The 21,644-nt window shown below is 34.6% G+C and overlaps 1 protein-coding gene across 10 annotated transcripts in view; it reads right to left on the reverse strand.

Annotated features, from left to right (window-relative positions):
* NAV3 (neuron navigator 3) overlaps positions 1–21,644 on the reverse strand; it is a 562,960-nt gene that overhangs the window by 162,998 nt on the left and 378,318 nt on the right. For all 10 annotated transcript variants that reach the window (XM_074827171.1, XM_074827169.1, XM_074827167.1 and 7 more), the window contains 2 exons: positions 7,038–7,110; positions 3,224–3,401 (listed from right to left, as the gene is read on the reverse strand). In XM_074827171.1, coding sequence (XP_074683272.1) covers positions 3,224–3,401; positions 7,038–7,110 — 251 coding nt within the window. The remainder of the gene's footprint in view (positions 1–3,223; positions 3,402–7,037; positions 7,111–21,644) is intronic.

Consider the following 21,644-nt stretch of genomic DNA (forward strand, 5'->3'; position numbering starts at 1 on the left):
AATAAAGGCATAGCTGCACAATAAATGTGTAATAATAAATTGCCTTAAAGATCAACATCCACTATGAAAGGATAAAATAGCTCATTGTATCACCACTATCTTAGAAAAAAAGTAAAATAACTGTATTATTGATAGTAGTTAAAATGTCTATTGTGTTAATAATTTCACATGGAAAAGGTGAAGAATGTGACATTATTACACGTTAGATTTTATCACTTTTCAATACTCTTTGTTCAGTGAAAAAGGAAGATCTATGTATCTGTATGAAACTACTTTTCACCAAAAATACCTGAAGGTCTCACTTGTCCCATGGAGCAGCCATATAAATTCCTTAGGACCTTCTAAACCATGAACTCCTGCCCTGTAAATCAGTCAGTCACGTTGGTTCCTTCTGCAATTAATGCTGAGACACAGTTGCCATGAAAGCAATCATATAGAAATCAGTCCTGGGAGCCATGTAAACTACCTGTTCGCACTTCAGGTAGCAAAAGGTGGGCAAGATGAATCGCATTAAAGGCATTTTTTATTTTTTAATTTCATATTTGGGCTTCTTTCTTAACAGAAGCTCTTATTTACTTATTAACAGCTTAAAACTTAAAAGCTGTTTGGGAAATAATTTTGAACTATTTTCCAAAATATTTGTTTTGATGGGAAAAAAATTAAATTAAATGACTGCTATGAAAAGAAGGGTTGCTAAGTCCACCAAAGAGAGTTCATATCAATGTATACTTGTATATACCCATCTGTTTGTAGGAAACCTGCTTTTCAAATGTAGTAATTTGTCTTAGAAAGGGACATATTACTCTATGCTAATTTCCTAATAGTAGTTCTAGACAGTGATGAATGAAAAAGCCAATTAGTATTAAAAAAAAGTGTATATTTCTGTTTGTTTCTAAGTCCTGGAGCTCCTTGTTTTGCTAGCAGCTCAGAATACTAGACACATTCGTAGCAGAAGATAGAAATCTTTCATTCAGTGGAAAGTTTTTAGAAGTAGGGACCTTTTTTTATCCTTAAAGTCTTTACTGAAAAATATATGGATAGAGAAAATCATATTCTCTCAGGCAGTACACAAGTTTATGGTGACAAACATTGAACTTCTGTATATGTGAAAGGAAACAGAAAAATTATTGCTTTCAGTTTACAGATAGGAAATAAGAAAGATGGTATCAATCTCAGTGTAATAATTTTTTATATAGAAACATTTTGCAGCTGAAACATAGTTATGAATAGAAATTTAATCAAACGATGAAACTATTTTAAACTCCTGGCATTAAAACAGAAGGTCTAAAGCACACTGGTGAAAGTAGAAATTTTGTTAAACCAGCCTTAGATGTCACTCTGCAAAGGCATGAATGCTGGGGTTCTAGACAAGGAATGACTGCCCTTCCTCATAATGAAGTATATTTAATCATAGCAAAGTAAAAGAAGAGAAAAAGGTGACGAAGGACCATGAGATCTTGGGGAATTATAATGAAAAGAAAGCTTTATAAACACTTCATCCCCTCTTTGCCTACCATTTCTGAGCAGACAAAGGACTACTGTGCAATCACTGTCTTCCAAATAATAAACAACTGCTTTGCTCTAAGCTTTTTGGGACTAACAGAATTCTTTGCAATAGTGGTCATGTGTAAAGGAACATGGTAACTGGTTTTTTATTAAAAATTCACCATGGGTAAATTAGAAAAGCAAGAAATGTTTCAGTTCTTTTACTAAATTATAAACAAAAACCAATAACAAAAGGTATTTACATGAAGCTGGTTAAGCCCATAATTCCACCGATTAAAGCAGTGAATACTTGTAGACCTACATGCAAAATGTCTTTCTTATGATAGGAAAAACAATTAGTCTCTGAATAACTGCCTCTTATGCAGTATTAAATTTCCTTCAGAAAGCAGAAATTCAACTTCAGAAAATGTTGAGAGTGGTCAGATTCTTCTTCACATCATAATTCCCTAGATTAAATGTTAATAGTAAACTTCACAGAGGAAGCATTCAAAGACATTATCAATAGCAGAGAAAAAAAAAATGCATTTCACATTGTAATGCTGAAGACAAACGTAAGTGTATCTTAATTTTTGTATTAAATGAGGTAACTAAGATGCCATCAGCAACGTTTTCCTATAAACGTATATTTACAATATTCCCAGTTTCAAGACAAAGATTTCTATTAGGCTAAAGTGTGAAAAGTTTTCTCAGCTGAATAATATATATTTACTATTAACATGAAAGGCTAATTTAGATATGAATGGATTCAAGAACCAAAATTTCATTATTGTAGTCTGATACATTTAATCCATCCTAGGTCGCTGATTTATCACATTCTAGATATACAATTGTTCAGTAAGTACACAAAAAATTTTAAACAAGCAAATAATAAATCAAGCAAGTATTAAACCCAACACAGCAATATGTAAAGTTCTTCATTAAACTACACTTTACATAGTCCTACATGTGAATGGCTTTCTTTTAACTTCCTCAATAAAGTATATGTTACTAATACTTTTTCCATTTAAATAGATATTTGTGTTTAAAACTGCTTCTTTTCTCATTGTCAACAAGCAACTACCTTCTCAAAACATGTTTTCAGCTTTGGTCTGAAAGTAATATAATTCAGCAATTAAGGATTCTGCTGAGTGCTTTGCTTTCCTAAAACTAAGTCATAAACTGACCACTTAAAAGAAACAACTAGATTAAGGCCAGTTTTTCTCCTTCAAAAAACATTCAAATAGAATTAGGCATTCAAAAACAGAATGTGTGGGGATGCAAAGAGTTTATAACAAATGAAATTATTAATTGTGCCTTTTCCCCACTTTTTTTGCTAATCATTTGATGTTGTTTGCTTAGATATGGAACTGTGTATGTGAGGAAAACGTGGAAATAACGAGTATACTAACCTCATGGTGTGCTGTCTCATGTTGCAATAGACAGTAGAATCAATAATAATGTGAAAGAATGCCTTAAAATTAAATCAAATTTAATGTAAATTTAATTGGGAATGTTCCCTGCCCTCACTCTAGCTTTACTCCCAAGAAATGCAAGCTTAATACTAAACAAACACTTAAGATGTTTTCCTATATCCATTGCAAAAATAGATTAAAAAAAAGAAAAAGCCAGTCTTTTAAGTCTTTTGCAAATAACCTATTTTTTTCTGCAAATACTTGTAGTTTTTGAACAGACAAAATAAAAAGCTTTTGCACCTGAGAAAATTAACTTTTTAACCTACCTTGACTGCATATCTTGGTGCGTTTTGGACTGGCTGATTTCAGCTGGAGGTGAAGGGACTTGCTGTTGTAGCTCCACCAAAGACTGGTAGTACTGTTGCTGATGATGTTGCTGCTGTTTGTACCGAGACAAACTGAAAAAGAGCCCTAAAATGGCTTTCAAATTTCCATTCCTTATTTCTATTTAAAAAAAAAAAAAAAGAAAAAGAAGTGAAAACACTGTGGTTTTAGACTTCAGTTTTGTAACAGTTTTATACCAAAACATCTCTGTACATACCTATAACCATACATGTTTCTATCTCTTAATTTATCTTTAATATCAGGAACATGTTAGGTATCACTGATACTTTATTGTTTGCTATAATCTTTGCTTATTTATGTGTCACTTGCAATAAACATGTATCTCCATAATGTCCTCATGATGAGTCAGTCACATGTGCATGGTCATAAAGAAAAGTACACCAAACCTTAAATAATTAAATAATCATGCCTCAGTACAGTACAAATATTCTCAGTAAGCAGAGGTCCATTCAGAAAAATCTGAATTCTCTCTGGACTTAGGTACACATCCCTTCTACCTCATGGCTTTAAATCACTTTTCTTGCTTTTTGGGCAAGTTCTGCATACACTGGGAATAAACAGAGACTTCTGGAAAAATCAGAAAGAGGAGATGGCAGCAGCCTTGTGGATGAGCACATATCTATTCATAAGAATTTGCAAAGAACATGAGAGAAGGAGATTAATGGAAAACACCTATTAAAAAAGGTGACTGTAAGGTTCATGACTGCATCTTTGAATTTTCCAACCACATGATTTTCTAGCATTCTATTTTACACTGCTATTACGGATTAATGAGGACTTCAAAACTACAGCTTTCACATAAGGATAAAATAGCTACCGGTATGAAATTCTGGTGAGCCACAGTAGCATCCTCATATCTGCCATTCCCTTAGTCTTTCCCCAGTCTGAGATGAAGGTTTTAAAAGGATAATGCTATTCTTTGCTCATAAAGGATCTCTGTGTCAAAAAAAAGAAGCCTCAGGAGGCTTTAATGAAATTATCTTCAGTACTTAGGTCTGTTCATAACCTCATTATTAATTTTCTTTGGCATTGAACTTCTTGTGAAAGGTTTTCATTTGGCCTATAGCCTTGTAACCTAACATGCAACACTGCAATATTTCTGCCTTCCCTGCAAATCTAAATACTGAGCTCTATGTGTTACACAGCCTTTTTTAGGTAATTTTAAAAGCAGAATTTTTAAACAATGACTGCCATATTCATGTCCTTTAAACCACACTAATTTTCTTTCAATAAGAGTAAGTGAAATGTTAGTACGTACATTAACAGGCCAGCAAACATTGGAGTCCTTATGCTCTCAACCCGTTCTTCAAAAGCAAACACAATCCTGGACACTGGAATATACTTTGCAAAATAGAAACTTGTCCTAAATATCCATACTTTCTCATCTTCCCTATGAAGATGCTGCAGGATCTTTGATTTCCCATGAGAATACCAGAGATACACAGAAGAACTTTCTCAGAATTAGAAAGATTTTTAAGCAACAATGACTTTTGCAGTCACAATGGTTTCAAGGAAGATCATTATCAAGGAACAGAAAAATTATATTTAAAATGATCTTAAAAAAAACCCAGCAAAATCACACAACTATCTATCTTTAAGCTGCTCTGATTCTAAAAGATTTTCTGTACATGATACTGGTTTAATTATTCTTATGACTTTGTATCACTTAATGCTCAGGAAAAGAACTCTTTGTTAAATGTCACTCATAATTTTTTATCTTAAAATTTTGCTCTGTGTCAAACCTTATTTTTTACTATTTCTAAAGAAGAATGCTATCAGTTTTTAACTTCTTTTTATTTCCTAATTTTAAATGAGTCAAAGTTGGAAGATTTCTCTTACATAGAAAAAATCCAGAAACTTCTAATATGTACTAAACACTTGCAGGGAAGAGGAGGGGAGTGTTTTTGTTTGTAGCAACTGGCTTATTATTTATCATTTGGGTTCTCCAGTAGAGATTCTGCAGTAAAGATTTGAAAATAACTTCTGTTCTTGATGTCTTTGCTCAAGTGTCCAAATGAGGTGGGAAAAGCTTCAATCCTTGTTAAGCTCATGGTTTACTGTTCCAGAAACTGCCTGGTTATTAATAAATGATCCAGTAGTAACAAGACACATCTACCAAAGCCTATTACAAGAAACAGACTTATGGTTTCTAAATTTAATTGATTTTAAATATAAACATGCTGACAAAACGTTATGAAGGTAACTTGACAATATCATGATTTTAAAAAGCCTTTTTTTCTCAATTTCTTCTCAAGAGAAATTTTAATATTCAGGATTGTACAAACTAAAAATGGTGTATTTAAGTAAATCACATTTCTGTGATACTTTGAACTAATATTACAAACATATTAGCAGATATACAGCAGATTCATGATCAACTGCAAAACAGCAAAACTAGTTTTAATCTTAGTTCAGAACTCAAGGTCTACCTTATTAAAATTATTCTTTAAAGATTAATGAAAGTTTTAAAAAACAGTCCTTGCATTTAACACTACATAGTATTGCTTTTAGTAGTATTTTAACATAATGCTATGCAATTGAAGCATATGTTATAAAAAATTGTTTTCCAGCGCAAAACAAAAGTATGAATAAAAGAATGTATTACAGAATGCACTCAGATTTTCATTTTTAAAAGTACAGAAAATAAGTATCATGAGCTGAGTCATGGTATTAAACAATGAAGAGTATTCTCATGAAATAAATTCATGTTATTCACCCATTTGATTGTTATTTCATATGCAAGTAAAAATAGGCTGCCCTAAAAAATTCAAGTTCTAATCAGCTTTGAGATAATAACATGTAAATGTTTTCATGATTCAATATATCTACAGTACATACAGATGTTCTTTTAAATCAGTTAAGGAGCTTTCCATAAGTAGACAATCAAAAAGTGAGTGGACAGTACATATTGTGTCCATGTTACACTTCTGCTAAGGTACTAGAAATGTGGAAATGATGAAAGATAGCAATTCTGAGATAACTTTAAAATAAAACAATAGCATTCAATTTTTTTTTTCTCTGGATATCTTCTAAGATTCAACTGAAATTACCATCTCTGGAAAAAATGTATTTTTCCTGTATCCACCTGACTTAATTTTACATTCATAAGGCAAATATTACATACTAACTAAGATAACTGGTACTTTAATGGTTTTGATTTAATATATTTATTAACTTCATTGTAACTGTATTAGACAGTCACATGAGGTGACTAATAGAGCAAAAAGGGCTATAAGCAGCAAGACTATTTACTCTTTCACTTAATACGTGACATCAAAGTAATACAAGAATTTTCAGACTCATCCTGACAGCATTGCTACTACTACTACTAAATCTGCTTAAACAAATAGTCTTTCCTGGGTTTACTTAACTGAGCAAGATTCTCATATTAATTTTTATTGTTTGAATCCCATATATAAGCAAGTTTAAAAGTACGCTTGGCAAACCCTGTACCTATCAAATATTGTGGAGGTAACATGAAAAGATTAATACTACTGAAAAATTATTATTTTAAAACATTGTCTCAGGCTTCATAAACATATTGAATTTCTTGGTTCAATTTCAAGGGAAAATTAAAAGGAAGTCTAAACTCTCTCATTTGCTATCACTAATCTATATTTTCATGCTGTTCAAGTCAGCTGGAGTTTGGTATTTAGGTGCAAATAATTTGTGTTAAGAAAATTAGTTTTCAGAAAAAAAATCCTATTATTTGTTCTGATGATCTGTTTCTCTTACCTTCTGCAGAAAGACCTTGGACATTTACGCCTCTGGCTGCCAGAAAGCTAAGGCAGACATCAACATTCTCAATCTGCAATATGAACAGAAATAACAAGCAGCATAAGACTATTTGGCAAAATGTAGAAATGGAGGGAAAAAAAGGAAAAAAAAAGAAACAGCTCAGGAATGAATACTTTACATTCATTGCATACTACAGCTCTTTATCAAAGTTTAACAAGAATGATTACTGCTAATTGGGGAATTGATATAAAGCTTTCATTGTCTATTTTGGTGCTTAAAAACAATTCACAAATGCCTGATCCAGAATGGCATGCTGGCAAATCAGCAACCCACCTACTTAACATAAAACTGGATTTTATACGCCGCAAAAAAGCAGCAATGAAAGCATCCATAGAGAATTAGACATTGAGTATATGTCTGGAGATGTGGGTGACTGTGTTAACTAAAAAATGTAAGCAAAAACCTCCAATAAATGTATTAGCAAATGTATTTCCTTTGGATGATGTAGAATTCTGTGAAAATGATGTCACAGCAGTCGTTTATTCTCTAATTTTTTCCTTTAAATATTATGCTAAATAATTTTAATTTATTTAACATTTATGTTTCTTGGAAGGGTGCTTGCTTAGTGAAGGACATGGTGCTGACTTCTCTTGCTGGTTTAGAAGAAATCTAGAGTTACCACAGAGATCTTTAGATAAGAGAAGAAAATATAGCCTAAATGTAGATCAATAAAAGGATAAAACTTCTGCCTCTAAAACATGTAATCACAGAATCAGTTTAACTCCCTTCATGTGTCTATTTCTAATAGTAATTAGTAATAGGTAGTAATAGTAATAGTAATTAATTAAAATTAATAGTAATAGGGAGCCAGAATGTTCCAAAAGGTTCTCTTGAGTCACCATCCCCATCTGGTTCCCCTAGCCCTCCCAGGATCAATGAAGTAAATATCCAGCTACACATGTAGCATCTTTTAACTAACAGGTTTGTATAGAAATATGCAGCTATGAAAACAGAAAAATGATGTATAGAGAGGTGCCCCATGTCAAATGCCTTTGACAGACTTGATTTTAAAATACATTTTTAGGTTGGTGGATTTTTTCAAGGCAATTAGGACTACAGAAATAAAACAAAATGTTTAACAATGTATTTTAAATACCTATTTCCATTGGAGAATGTTAAAAAAAAGGAAGGAATACTCAACATAAAAAACATAAGCCTGCAGTAGATCAAGTCCATGCAGTTAATTTTATTTGAATATTTATACATTTTACAATACCTCATACCAAGAGTTTTCAATCCTCAAAACCTGAGGGGTAAATTCATTGCTTGAACAAAATCTACTTGATCCTTGTCAGTCTCTTTTCTAGACTAGGAGGGCCTTATTACTGTCATCTTTCTATGACTGTAGGTCTGCCATTATTCTCAGAAAGTGATATTCGCTAACAGGAATACTACTAACCCTAGAAGTATATATTATGAGCTCACACAGACTATCTTGATCCACAGGTAGTACTTTGAAACTTGTAAGCACTTGCAAAATTTTGAGAGATGTGCTTTTTAAGCACAATAAACTCCAAAGCTTTAGTAAAAAGTCTTTAAAAATTTAAAAGTCTTTTCAAACACTTGTTTTCAAGGACATGCTACCATTTATAGTGAATGATAAATAATCTCTCTCCTGAGCCAATTTTAAAAAAAGCCAAAACCCTAAACTCTGCAGCTAACACTAACTAAAGTTACTCCAAAAATGGGGTTTACCATAAAGCTTTCATAAATCAGTTTGCACAGCTGTGAATGTGGAATAATAATCCTCAACTCAATGGGGTTACTACAACTCTGGGACAGCACAGTAATTGCAGAAACTCGGGCTTTAACTCTGTCATTTTCTTAAACGTTTATGCAGTTTTACACCACGAAAAAAACCCAAATAAACCATGTCATTTTATAAGGTGTAAAGATGTGACATGGCTAAGTCAGTTGAAAGCTGGCTGCAGCTAAAATAGGAAGATCTGCTTCTTCCTCACCTCCTCTTCCTCCCAGGTGCAGGGCCCTGCTGCTGCTGCCTCTGCTGGGCTTCAGTGCTTCTCTGAGTGCATCAGGAGCTAGCTCCATGCAGAAGACTCTCCCAGCAAAAAAGGCAAATGTATTTTAGTCACTCCAGTTTCCCATGCAGTCAGATGAGCACAGGAGGAGTCAGCAGAGGGGAGGGCGTGTCCCAGCCTGAGTAAGGCATGGTCTGGGAGAGGAAAGGGGTGGTGGGAAGGAGGGACAGGCAGATGGTGTCACTCCTGATGGCAACAGCAAGGCACCGGGCTGGCTCGGCTCTGACCTCCAACTACACCCCTGCATCAGTCGTGAAAATAATGCACATGATGAGAATATTTCTACACGACTTTTAAACAACATCAACTACATAAGAAAGCAATTTGAATGGAAATTTTCCTGTCCTGAAGAATTTAAAAGAAATGAAGATTTGTTTGGATATTAGCTGTATAACTGAGTGTCTCTTTGAACTCTCAAATCAACCATAATGCAGAATCAGCTACTTCAAAGATGGGAAATTTTGCTCTACAACAAAGTACTGGAAGCCAAAGGAAAAAAAAGAAAAAAAATCTGACTGACGTCAGTAGCATCCATCTCTAAATAACCAAAACAATATTTCCTAGCAGACCTCCTAGTGTAACCAAGACATTTTTCATAATGGGCATGTGTCCTCTGCAGCAGTTCAGGAGACCATAGCTATAAACAAAACCTAATTTATTAAAGAATATTTAAGCCCTAGTGTGCTGTGAAAACTTCTCAATATCTATCTGCAATACAGAATATTTAGTAAATAGTAAGCCTAATACATAAACCTTAACATACATTTAAGGTGATAAATATCCTACAGAAATGGCACCATGGTTACTTTATGTTTCTATTTCTACAGCATGTGTCTTTGAAATCACATGTCTTAAACTCTCAGACAAAACTAGTCATTACCATTAACATCAATGACTCAGTATACTGCAGAACTACAAAGCAAATTCTGTTTTCCTTCGTAGTTCACCAAGAGAACTGTAATAGAAGCCCTAGGTCCAAAGTCATCCCTCTTGGTGGTAGTGTATGAAGTAATAGCAGTGGCCAACTTTCAGACAATAGACTGTGGTTGCACTGTTAGCCTTATAATAAAGTCTTGTTTTGACTTGTGAATTGAGCAACTTTGGTGTGGCAACTGTCAGCCACATAATACACTGAAAATGTCAGAATATGACTCTTACAATCAGTTTTCTGATAATAACTGTAGTTACTATACCACTCTCAGGAACTGCTAGGAAATTCAATGAGACATGCATTAATACATTCTTGGGTTATTTTCACTTTCTTTCCTCTCCAGTCTAGAAAACGTTAGCCTTAATGCTGTCTCGTTTTGAAGCTTTCAGTGTGTCTCTAAACATTGCTTTAATTACCTACTTCTTGCCTTGGCAAACCACAGTTATTCTTTGAACTCAAACCCTAGCAGCCCCAAACACTTTTTATTCAAACTCACTAACAGATGAGAGTAATTTTACAATTACAAAAGTTCTAAGAGATTTCAAGCAGCTTCCATTCCTCAATACTGTTTCAATCAAGAGTGGTATGAATCCCTGAAGTCCATGTTTATTTAAGTAGTTAGTGGTGGGGTTATTATACACTGGGGTAAACTCTTCTTAGAGCTGACACTGCGTATGTAGAACTCTACCTGCTTATATATCAAGGGGTGAAGATTTTGCAGTGTAACACTTAACATAGACGCCAGACAAATTTTGTATCTTACATATGCCCACAATTTTGGAGTGGATTTTGCTTGCAAAAAAGCACCACTTTATAACAGAGATGATGTTCCTCATTAGAGTGAATAGTATAATCAGAATTACAAAGCGTTGTAGCAAAAGACATAGGTAATTGCAGCACAGAATTCAGGATATACAGACTGACTCCAAATCTTACCTATCAAGACACAGAAAGTGACTCAAATTTGCAAATTTGCTTCTACAGGTAGATGTTGACAAGATCAGACATGCTCAACAGCACTCCATCACTGTAAATCCCCCAAATTTTTTGTTCCAAGGCACTTATTTAATGCTAAAGGTTCAAAAGAGTGGAAGAAATGCAGTACATTGAATAGCAGATTTGTCACATTAAAAATCTTAAAACCTATAAATGAGATAAAGAATTAATGATATAGTAAACCTTCATTACCATGTAGATAGTTGTCCACTTAGCTATTCAATTAGCCATGTTGACACTCAAGCAATGCTACATGAGGTTGCTTTTCAGAGGTAAAAAAACCTCTTCTGATAATATAATCTAATCACTTTCTTATCAAAACTCAAGAATAATACATCAAATTCTGAAAGGTAGTTCCAGCATCATGGATGCAAATAAACTCAGAGGATGATAATTTGGGAATTATGATTTATTGGCATCATCAGGTAGACAACATCATTTGATGCTTTTTACATTGAGCCTACTGTGTTATGCTTACAATATATTAAGCTTCTTTCATAAATCAAATCCTTTTAATATTGTTCATACACACAGAATTATAAAAAACCACCTGAAATATTTACACCATAAATACTAGTGAACTCCAAGATTTCTACATCCACATTTTCCGGGCTTATAGTCCAAACAATGACGTACAAATAAGCATCAGTATCACAACTCTGATAATATTAATACATTATATGGCATACACTGCAAATCTGCTGTAACATATCTGCTGTAACATTGTGAACTTGTGGGTAATCTGCTTTTGACTGGAAGCTCTTTGAAATTTTACTGACAGAAATAAATCACTAAACCAGACTGTGGGACTTGCATGCAGATAAACAGTAGTACTTAATACCCAGAAGTTAGCAGACTTACAGGAAGAGCTCATTTGTGGGATTGTACTCACCAGTGACTCAACATATAGAATATGTCTATCTATTATAATTATTTTTGCTGTTACCAACATTAAATTTCATCTCTTTTGTCTGGCAGACAACACTTTCTTCACTTCCAAACATAAATTTAAATGTGAGTTGCCCAGAAGACAAGTAATAATGACTAATAGAGCAATATGTTTTTCTGAATTTTTAAGCTCTGAAAAATATCTTGGTTTGACTAACTCTCTCTTGATAAGTTTATTACAATATAGTTTACAAGAACATACAGACACATACACAAGTTAGTTGTTATTTGTCTACTTGGAGCTAGATTCCTCCTGCTTAAGAATGGGACAGCTTTATAAATATGTCACCTTATTATTACAGACTGTTTCTATATATCTATGCTCCTAAAATACCCTTGATTATTTTTGCAGCAAAAGTAAAATAGTAATTTCTGTTAGCACATCATTCAGCACTATCTTCTGTAGCTCTGTGTGTGTTTTGACATTCTGATTCATGACCCAAAGCTCCAGATAAAATTTGGCAAAGGATTTGCTCTGTAGAAGTTTTCTAATGTCGCTGATGGCTGATTAGGGACATTCATGGAAATAGTCTGCCACAGAAGCCCAAAGAGTCACATATATACTCACTTTCCAGAGCACTGAATCTCCATAAAACTCTTCAGTATTAATTACTTTTTTTCCCCAATACCAATATTAAATATTACTCCTTTGAGATTAGTATTATGGCATGAGATATTCTGTGTCACAGTAATCGTATTTCAAAAACACTTTATCAGCAAGACTTCTTCCTAAATTTCCCCAAAATATTAACCTGAGTTGAGAGACCTGTATTTGACTCTTTCTTTCCCATGGATATTCATCACTAACAAAATTTGTGCAGGTCAATGGATTTAAATGAATGCGGAATCAGAAAATAATTTATTGTTATTACACAGCTCATTCTCATTCAAGTTCTGTAGCACTAGTACAATCAAAATCAAATGAAAATACAATTCAGGCCTTACAGGTAGCATCCTGGACTCTAAATACTCACAGTACACATGATGCATAAAATGAAGAAAAAGAAAAATGGAAGAGCAAATGCTATTTGTCTGTCTGACTTACATGAACAGAGCATGGAAGGAGACACACTAGCTTTTGAGTTCTGGCTACTTGCTTAGTAGTAGGTGAAGTGCCAGTGATCTGGTCTTAATTGCAGGCTCTAAAAAGAACAGAGATTCAGGCAAGCAACTGAGATGCCTTCATGTGTGGTTAAAAGCATTTTTGGTGCACATGTTGGAGCTGGTGTGAGAATAAAATTGTCCATGATAGCCTTAGTTATATAGAATGCTTTGGAAGAAACTGGAAAATATTTCAAGGTGGAATGGCCTAAACTCTGATCTTCCCTCGCTTAATAGAGAACAGTATGAGAATTGGTCACGTACACTCTCACAGATACCTCTTTAAACCTCAGACACACACAGACTACATAAAAGGTCTATTTTTTGGCCAAATGTATAGTCTTGCACAACCTGCTACGCCTAAAGCTGTTCTCAGAGCTTGAGAAGGACAAATTTATTTCACTTTCTGTTCTTAATTGACTCATCCATAGCACACATTGTGACTTGTTGACAACTCACTTGTGGTGTGGGAAACACCCAGATTTTTGGTTTTCCTTCTAACTTTGTTCCTTATGGGTTTTCTTCCCAGCTGGTTTCACTAGTTTGTATTCCTGTTTTGCCTCTCCTTAAAGCAAAGGGCTAGAAAGCTACAAGATAGAGATATAAAATGTTTGCAGTTCTATACTGACATATGTTTTTATCCTCAGTTTTATCACTAAGATTATTTAACAAAGCCAGACTTCATAAACCAGTCAGGTGTATATTCAGCTTTTTTCACTATTTACAAAATAGGTATAGGTCCAATACTTCCTTCACCAAAATTAAAAAATCAAACAACTCATGAACTTTCTCCACAAGTGCTAACTGACTAACACTGCCTGCTATTCTACTTACTATCATGCTCGAGTTGTACATATCTATATGTACTATGATTTTGTCAGCCTGAGTATTGGTCCCAAATGCCCATTTTTGATAGCTGGCTTACACCAAGGAAGTCAAAAGCATCTTTTCAGATTAAAACTGGTATACCAAAATGGATTACCCAGTCCAATGTCCTTATCCCCCTGCCTATTTATTCTTCAAATGCCACACATTCAACACTGAGAGTCTAGGTGATTCTTAAATGACCACTGAAACAGTATTCAATGAGAACCCCCTGTTGTTCTTCACTTGAAAACAGATGTTCGGCACATCTGAAGTTCTGCTCACTTCTTTAGAAAAATTTGCAAAGGGTAATAAATCCCTAATGCCTTTATAATTGTACATTCACATGTCTGTGAGACAAAATGTATCTAATCCATAAAAAATAAGCAATTATGATTTATTTGTTATAACATATGGTAAGATTTATTGTAATTATTTGTAAAAGTACCAATCAGTAACCCCAATCATTATAAGAAACACCCTCTATCCCATGTGCTCCATTCGATTTCGCATTGTTGTTGATCTACCTGTTTTCTGTGAAAAGCTGTCACAGAATTTTATTTACAAAATTGTTGCAGTATTTTCACTACACTGTATTGCTCTATGTTATCCACAATAGGTATTCCAAAAGGAAGGATCCTGATGCAGAAAACATTTTTTCTCAAATTTATCTCTATTATAGCTAGAACAAAAGAGTAGGGTTAAAGACTTTCAAAGGGAACAGTATGAAATAAATTCATATGGGCTCATTTTACAAGTATTATAGTTGGAACTACAACAAGCAGACTGGTTTCTTTCTATATTGCACAGGTTAAACTAGTTTAACACATCTGAAAGCAAGCCATCTGCTTTCTTGTCTCTTGCATATTTAAAGTTGGGTATGCTTATTAACATATATATGTGTTCATACTAAATTAATACTAAAAGATTTTTATTATTGAGCAAGACTCTCTGAAAGCCTTATATTTCCATCAAAATTCCTTGTGAAGAAACTGTATGTAATATTATTACATACTAAAAAATATTTTTTACTACTTAATAAGGACCCTTTGAAGAGCAGAGAATACACCCAAATTCTTCCAAATCCTCAAGTAAATACAATGAGAAGAAATGTGGCCCAGAGCAGGGACATGACTGAGGATGCTCTTTAGTTTCAAGTTTGCAATCTCTGTGCAAGATGCTGGTATAGCAGGCTGCATGTTGCACTCTTTCCTTGACCAAAGACTACTGAGATTCAGTGAAATTTGCCATGATTTCTCAGTTCACCTTTTAGAAATGGGATAAATTTGAAGAAAGGGAAAATCAGGAGATAAAGAAACTCTCCAGTAAAACTTATAAAAGTACAAAGGAGAGCAGAGACTTAAAAATCACATTATTTATGTTCTGATAATTTCCCATGAGCTCCTAACATGACAGCTTACTGCAATAATTTTTGTAGCTATACTGGAAGGCAATGTCAAGTTTCTGTGGGTGGTTAAATTTGAAAACCCACCCAGATAAAACAGGTGTTAGCAGTCCTGCTGGGAGATATTAAGTCTGTTCTGCTGACTTGCTGCTGCACGTGGCCTGTTACCTCACCCAGATGCAAGGCACATATTCCATTTTTCTATGGAAATTATAATGCATTTCAGGGTGTTAAGCAGAATACACTGACACGCACACACATTCAGCTTAACTTTTTTCTAACACTCACTACTTGCAATAGAATAATTGAAGGCACATTTAATAAAAATAACAGTCAGTGAACCATGTAATATCAGTCCAAAAAACTGTCCCAAACTAAGCATTGACTTTGCAATAAGAGACCATATATGCAAATTAAAAACTGATTTACTGGAGGCATTTGGGGAGAATTTTACCTTAGAGAATAATAACTACTGGTATGTAGAAGGCCTCCCAGGCAAAAATTTTTAGGAAATTATGTTGGAGTTACTTAATTTTTAGTTATTTTTTGAGGAAAGGATGATGGTATTATTTAAAACTGAAATACCTTCCACTTCCTTTTCCAACAGATATTGAGGAACATGCACATCAAATTCTTCCAACGTGCACTCCAAACACGAAATATTACCAGTAAACCCAGAAATGTGAAAACAAATTAACTTCCCAAATGCTTGGAGAATTCAACAGGCTTATGTACTGACCTGCTGATAAAAGAATGTATGAGGTCACTGTTGAGGTCAGAGTATGAGCTGGGGTGTGTATTGTTTTTAAGAAAACGCTACAGTGGGAAATAGATCCCTTTTGGTACATATTATCAGTCCTGTCAGGAACATGAAAGTGACAATTTGTGTTGCAGGTTTTTCACCTAGCCCCTGACTTGGTACTTGGAAAACTTGGGGGATAATCTCTGTAATGCCAAATACAATTTGTGTGGTGTTTCTTTCTGTTTGTACACAAGTTAATGAACAAGTTATTCTAAATAAAAGCTTTAAACTTAAACATAATTTTTAGATGACCAAACAGATCATTATGACATCTGCTGGTCATTTTAATATAAAAAAAAAAACCCTATCCACAAACACCCCAAAAACCACAGAAGTATGCAAAATTTTACTCTGTTCATCTAAATCATGGTGTGATCTTGCTTCTCTTCCTTTCTTACCCACTCTTCCTTCTGTGTCTTGTCTGCATTTGCTCCACTCATCTCTCTACAGTAGTCTCTACAGCAGACATTGTAAAGCACAAAATACAAAATGGTAATTTCTGAAGTGCTTTTGTGCTGCTATAATAGAAATTGTGAGAAGAAAGTATTTGATTTTTGATTGGAACATAGCGCTGGATTTGATCCTGAGTAGACCCCTGGATTTGGATTCAGAAAACCATGAAAGTATTTCAATATCTTGCATGGATTTCTTAAAAAGATAAAATATAACTCCACAGTGGCATGGATCAAACGAAAAGACTAGGCAAAAGTTCTCTTCCAGAGTCTCAAAGTAACTCCCTACTTCAATGCTCTCATCTGTGCAGGCCTGTGGCCACTGACACAGTGAAAGAGCCCTACATATGCACTAAGAACACAAAGTTGAAGATGAATACTACCCTGGGAAGACATTCTTTAAGGCAATGATAAAAGAGGCTCTGTTTAAACACAGTGTTTTTTAAAGCAATGCATCACTTTAGCGAGCCTGTCTACAAACTTTTTTTAGTTATGCAACACTTGGTAGTCAGCAAGGTACCAACATCTAAATATTTATGGAACTTGGCAACTTCTGAAAATTGGAGGGCAACCTGAAAATGCACACTTCTTTAAGAAGAGAAGTTTTTCTCCATTAGGTCAAAAGACAGTCTACAACAGAGTGTTCATTTACGAGGTTTAATTAAACCTTTGAAAACATTCCAGTTCTCTCCTTCACCACTATTTAGTACATAACAACTTCATTTAGCTCAACAAGAAAAGCAGCTTTTAGAACTAAGGGCAATTATAACCAGTGACGGGATGAATCCTTTAAAAGATAAGTAAACAGGTAAACTATGGGGCATTTCACCGCATCTCTTGAACTTTGCAAATGGAATCCATCCAGATGCACTTTATGCTTTCTGAATGCTCCCTCTTGACTACACCAGAAGTCATAATGCTATAGCATGTGCAGGAGAGACACTAACAAATTCTTGTCCTCTGATCTTTGATTTAATAAACAGTCTGATGGTTTTTCTAATCAGATATATTTTGCATATTACCCTGAAAATATTTATAGAACATTTATAGAAAAAAAATAATAAAAATACTCATTATTAACAACATCTAAAATACAACTCAAAGATTTCTGTAGATCTAAAGTTATGTGTCTGGTTCTCCATCTGAAACCTAAAGTCCTTGGGAAACTATATGCAGGAGAGAACATAAGTCGCTGATTTTCCTTTATGTTTAGTCTTCATTTTACTGACTCAAATAAACCTAAGCCCTAAAGAAAAAGACTCAAATTCAGACTTTCACTTTTTCTAGTGTACTTGAGCATTGTATTTTATACCATGTTTAGCATAATATACAAGGAATTATTAGGTCATGCTGTATATGTTTTCATACCATGCTTTTAAATAGCCTACACAGTTGCCTATCTCTTTGGTATATGCTCATAACTATAGGAAACATTTTCACATTTTCACAAGATCTTGTGTCTAGATTCTCAGTCAAGGAAAACAAAAGCACCTGGAACCACAGAAGGCAATGGGACATTTGATCTTAAATTCAATAGGGCAAGGATTTTTTCTTGAATTCTTAGCCAAATGATATAATAGAAATGTCAGAAGTGCTTAAGCCTATAAAATGAGGCCTGAACAAGCACTTATTGCTTGTTGTCACTTCACTTACAGTTGTAGCCAATGAAGTGTGAAGTGTAGGAGGAAACAATGCTTTAAATAGTTATCCAAGTGTTTTCAAGTTCCAAAATACAGCCAATACTACTTGAAAAATAAGCATTTACTGGACTTTGGAGGGGGGACATATCTTCAAATACATTAATTTATACAATGTAACAACATAAATCTTTCAAAACTGTTTATGCTAAGAAATCCAAAGAGAAGCCTTGTATATACAATAACTGTGAAGACACCCTTGCCCATATGTTTACTGTGGAATGTTGCTGCTGATCTGTCTATGAACTAAGTGAGAGCTTTTACAAAAAAACGCTAATTTAAAGTTATTATTGGGAGGAATTACTGAGAAAATCTGTGAGTGACAGGCAAGACAGCCAACTAGACTTGGATGCTGGTTAGCTAGTTATGTGTGCAGTTAGAATACACAAAATTATAGCTATCTAACTTCGTGAACTATTATTTATTTCACATGCAAATAGGTCTCAGCTCTCAAGTGTGGAAACCCTGTGACAAAGAAAATTCTTGTGGTATTTTTTTCCCTAGAGGGAAATGTCATTGGTACACTCCCACTGTAATTCCAAAGAAACTGAAGAATCAAGAGGTATGAATAATTCAAACAAGGTTCCAATTAGCTGACAATACAAGCCTAAATGAAACATATTCTAATTATTATAGAATTAAAGACTGCCAAAAGTGACAAGCTAAATACAAACATATTTTCTATTTCAGTAAGACTGTTCAGATTCAACTTTTAGGACTTCACAGGATTGATGCTGGTCAGGATGCCACCTGAAAGAATTGATAAGAACTGCAGAGGTAAACAAATGCTTTAAGTTGATATAAACTCTTCGAGATGCAAAAATTATTTGTGATCAGTTTGTGAGATTGAATACAATCAAGTCCTAACAAAAAAAAACTGTATCTTGGACTGACTCTGAAACTGAACCCTGCCCAGACTAATTCGTATCCAGATCCTGGGCCAACTTAAAATAAGTATAGCTCTGATTTATGTCATATGATCATCTGCTGATCATATGGTCAGCAGACTCCTCAGACTGGGAGTGTTTTAAATAATTCCTGCACATCAGAAAGCTGCCAAATAGATTACTGTATATATACTATTCATTTCTGCTGAAACAAAAATGGTTGTACTGTAGTCTAATGATTTGTGTATTTTCAGGTCACAGTAGATTTAAACAGACAAGTTACATAAAAAGAAAAACAAACATAAGAAGATTGTGTTAATATTTTAATTAACCTGATCAAGAGCCTTTATATGAGAAGGGATTAGTTAATGCTGTTGAAATAAGCAGCCTTTGTGATAACTTGCTTGCTCTATTGCTAGCTTAAGCCAATTTACCTTTGTGTATCTTAATAGTATTGCCTATAATAGGGTCACCAGCTGTAATAGAGTTTATATTTAGAGTTAACATCAGTATTTAAGTCCAGTTCAACATTGCCAAAATCTTTACTAACACAGAGTTTCTGCTGCCTGATGGTACCTCATGCCATTCCAGATTGGTTGGATCCTGACAACAGGATCAGTTTGGCAGAGCAGTAATTGCAGTCCATGAAAAAAACATGCCTACTCTGCACTTGGTCCTATGGCTGTGTACATGATTATAGGAAACAGAAGATTTTCTTCAGAGAAATCCAATGTGCTTCATTTTGACATGTCATGGAATAGATGGTGATCACAACAGTAGCACATAAATGAATACTCAAAGAGCAGGCAAAGAAGTACCATACCCTCTAATCTTCTTAATACAATAACTTTAGATATTGGGGAAAGAGGAGAAGAATGGAGCAAAAAAAATGCCAGGGTCACTTGTTCTTGCTAAGACACCCCTCGCATTGCCATTCTCAGAGAGGGAATATTGACCTGATGGACCACTGCTCTAATGCAGCAGTGCATGCTCATTCACATGTGCCAGCAATAGGGCATTGGGGAGAGGCTGTAGGTGGAAGGGATTTGCAGCGTTCAAAGAGAATTTTATTCTTTGAGTATAATTACTGCCAAATAAAAAAAAACAAGGTTAGATGGGTGAGTATACATAAAAGTCAAGGAACTCCAAAATGGTGAGTCTGTAAAAGACACTGTAAAATCAAGCAGATTTGGCATTCTTTCCATGAAACAGGCTAACCCTTAGCTGCAGCATATGTAGGCAGCTCCTGTTCCAGCAATGATCAAGGGCAGAGTGAGAAAATACATCTGTGCTGATCACAGTAGTTCCAGTATGCGCTTACTTTCTGTTCTTTCTGTTCATTTTCTAACATTATAATTGTATTATATTCTGGAATTAACCCAATACTGCTGAAAAAAAATTTACTGGCATCATATTTTTGCTATTTTACTTTCCAGCAGGAGAGCAGGGGGAGGTTGTCAAGTCTTTTTTAATGAGCTTAACAATTACAGATGTAGAAGTACAGAACGTTTTTTTGCTATCACGTTGGTTTGTAATTATACACTACATAGTTGGGATATTCAATGTTACTTTATTGGCCTACTGTCTTTCAGCCTCTTTGCTATAAGGCCAAGCTTTGAAATACTGGGTATATAAAAGATGATTCAGTGATGAGCACTGTCACCTAGGCATAATGTACCTCACAATACCTCCAAAAGCTTGACAATTTGTTGGACAATGTTTATTGTAACTTTAAGCACGTGTAAGTGCTTAAAATTACAAGAAGTGTGTCTTCTTCCCTCCCTTCTCTAGCCGAATTCACAATGCACTCTGTTCCACCCTAACGTTGGTAGTTACAATCCCTTTCCTTCTCCATTAATTACAATGGAAGCCACAACTTGTTGCTTTCTGGCACCCTCTGCTGCTTTACACATTACACCACAGACAGCATTTTATGGACACTTGCTCAGTTCCTGTATCTCCATTAAAACGCCTTCCCAAAATAAAAGATGGTGATATTCATACTTAGTGTGTGCCCTCATTTATTGTTTGCAGACTTTGGTGCTAAAATCTCAAAATACATCTAGTACTTCTTTTCTAAACTTAATCTGGACTGACCCAAAGGAACAGAGATAGTAGCTCTGGCAACACTGTAGAAGAACAGCCATCTCAGACTCTCACAGATGTCCAGAAAATACAACGGTTCATCAGAGCTCCCAGAATTTTAAAGCTCCCATGAACCTTCATTCACGAATGAGAGGCAGGGAGAGTGGCTTAAATGACTTTCAAAGTGAATAAAATCATTGGGGGTTTATCAGAACTACACAAGGTACTTCACATGGATGCATGTCCATGTGTGTGTACTACACAGTGAAACATAGGCCCACATTGCTTCTTTAGAGTCTTGCATGTTACTGAAGCTGCAGAATTCACCTTTGTCAAG

This window comes from Strix aluco, chromosome 5 (genome assembly GCF_031877795.1).
Source record: "Strix aluco isolate bStrAlu1 chromosome 5, bStrAlu1.hap1, whole genome shotgun sequence".
Taxonomy (NCBI): domain Eukaryota; kingdom Metazoa; phylum Chordata; class Aves; order Strigiformes; family Strigidae; genus Strix; species Strix aluco.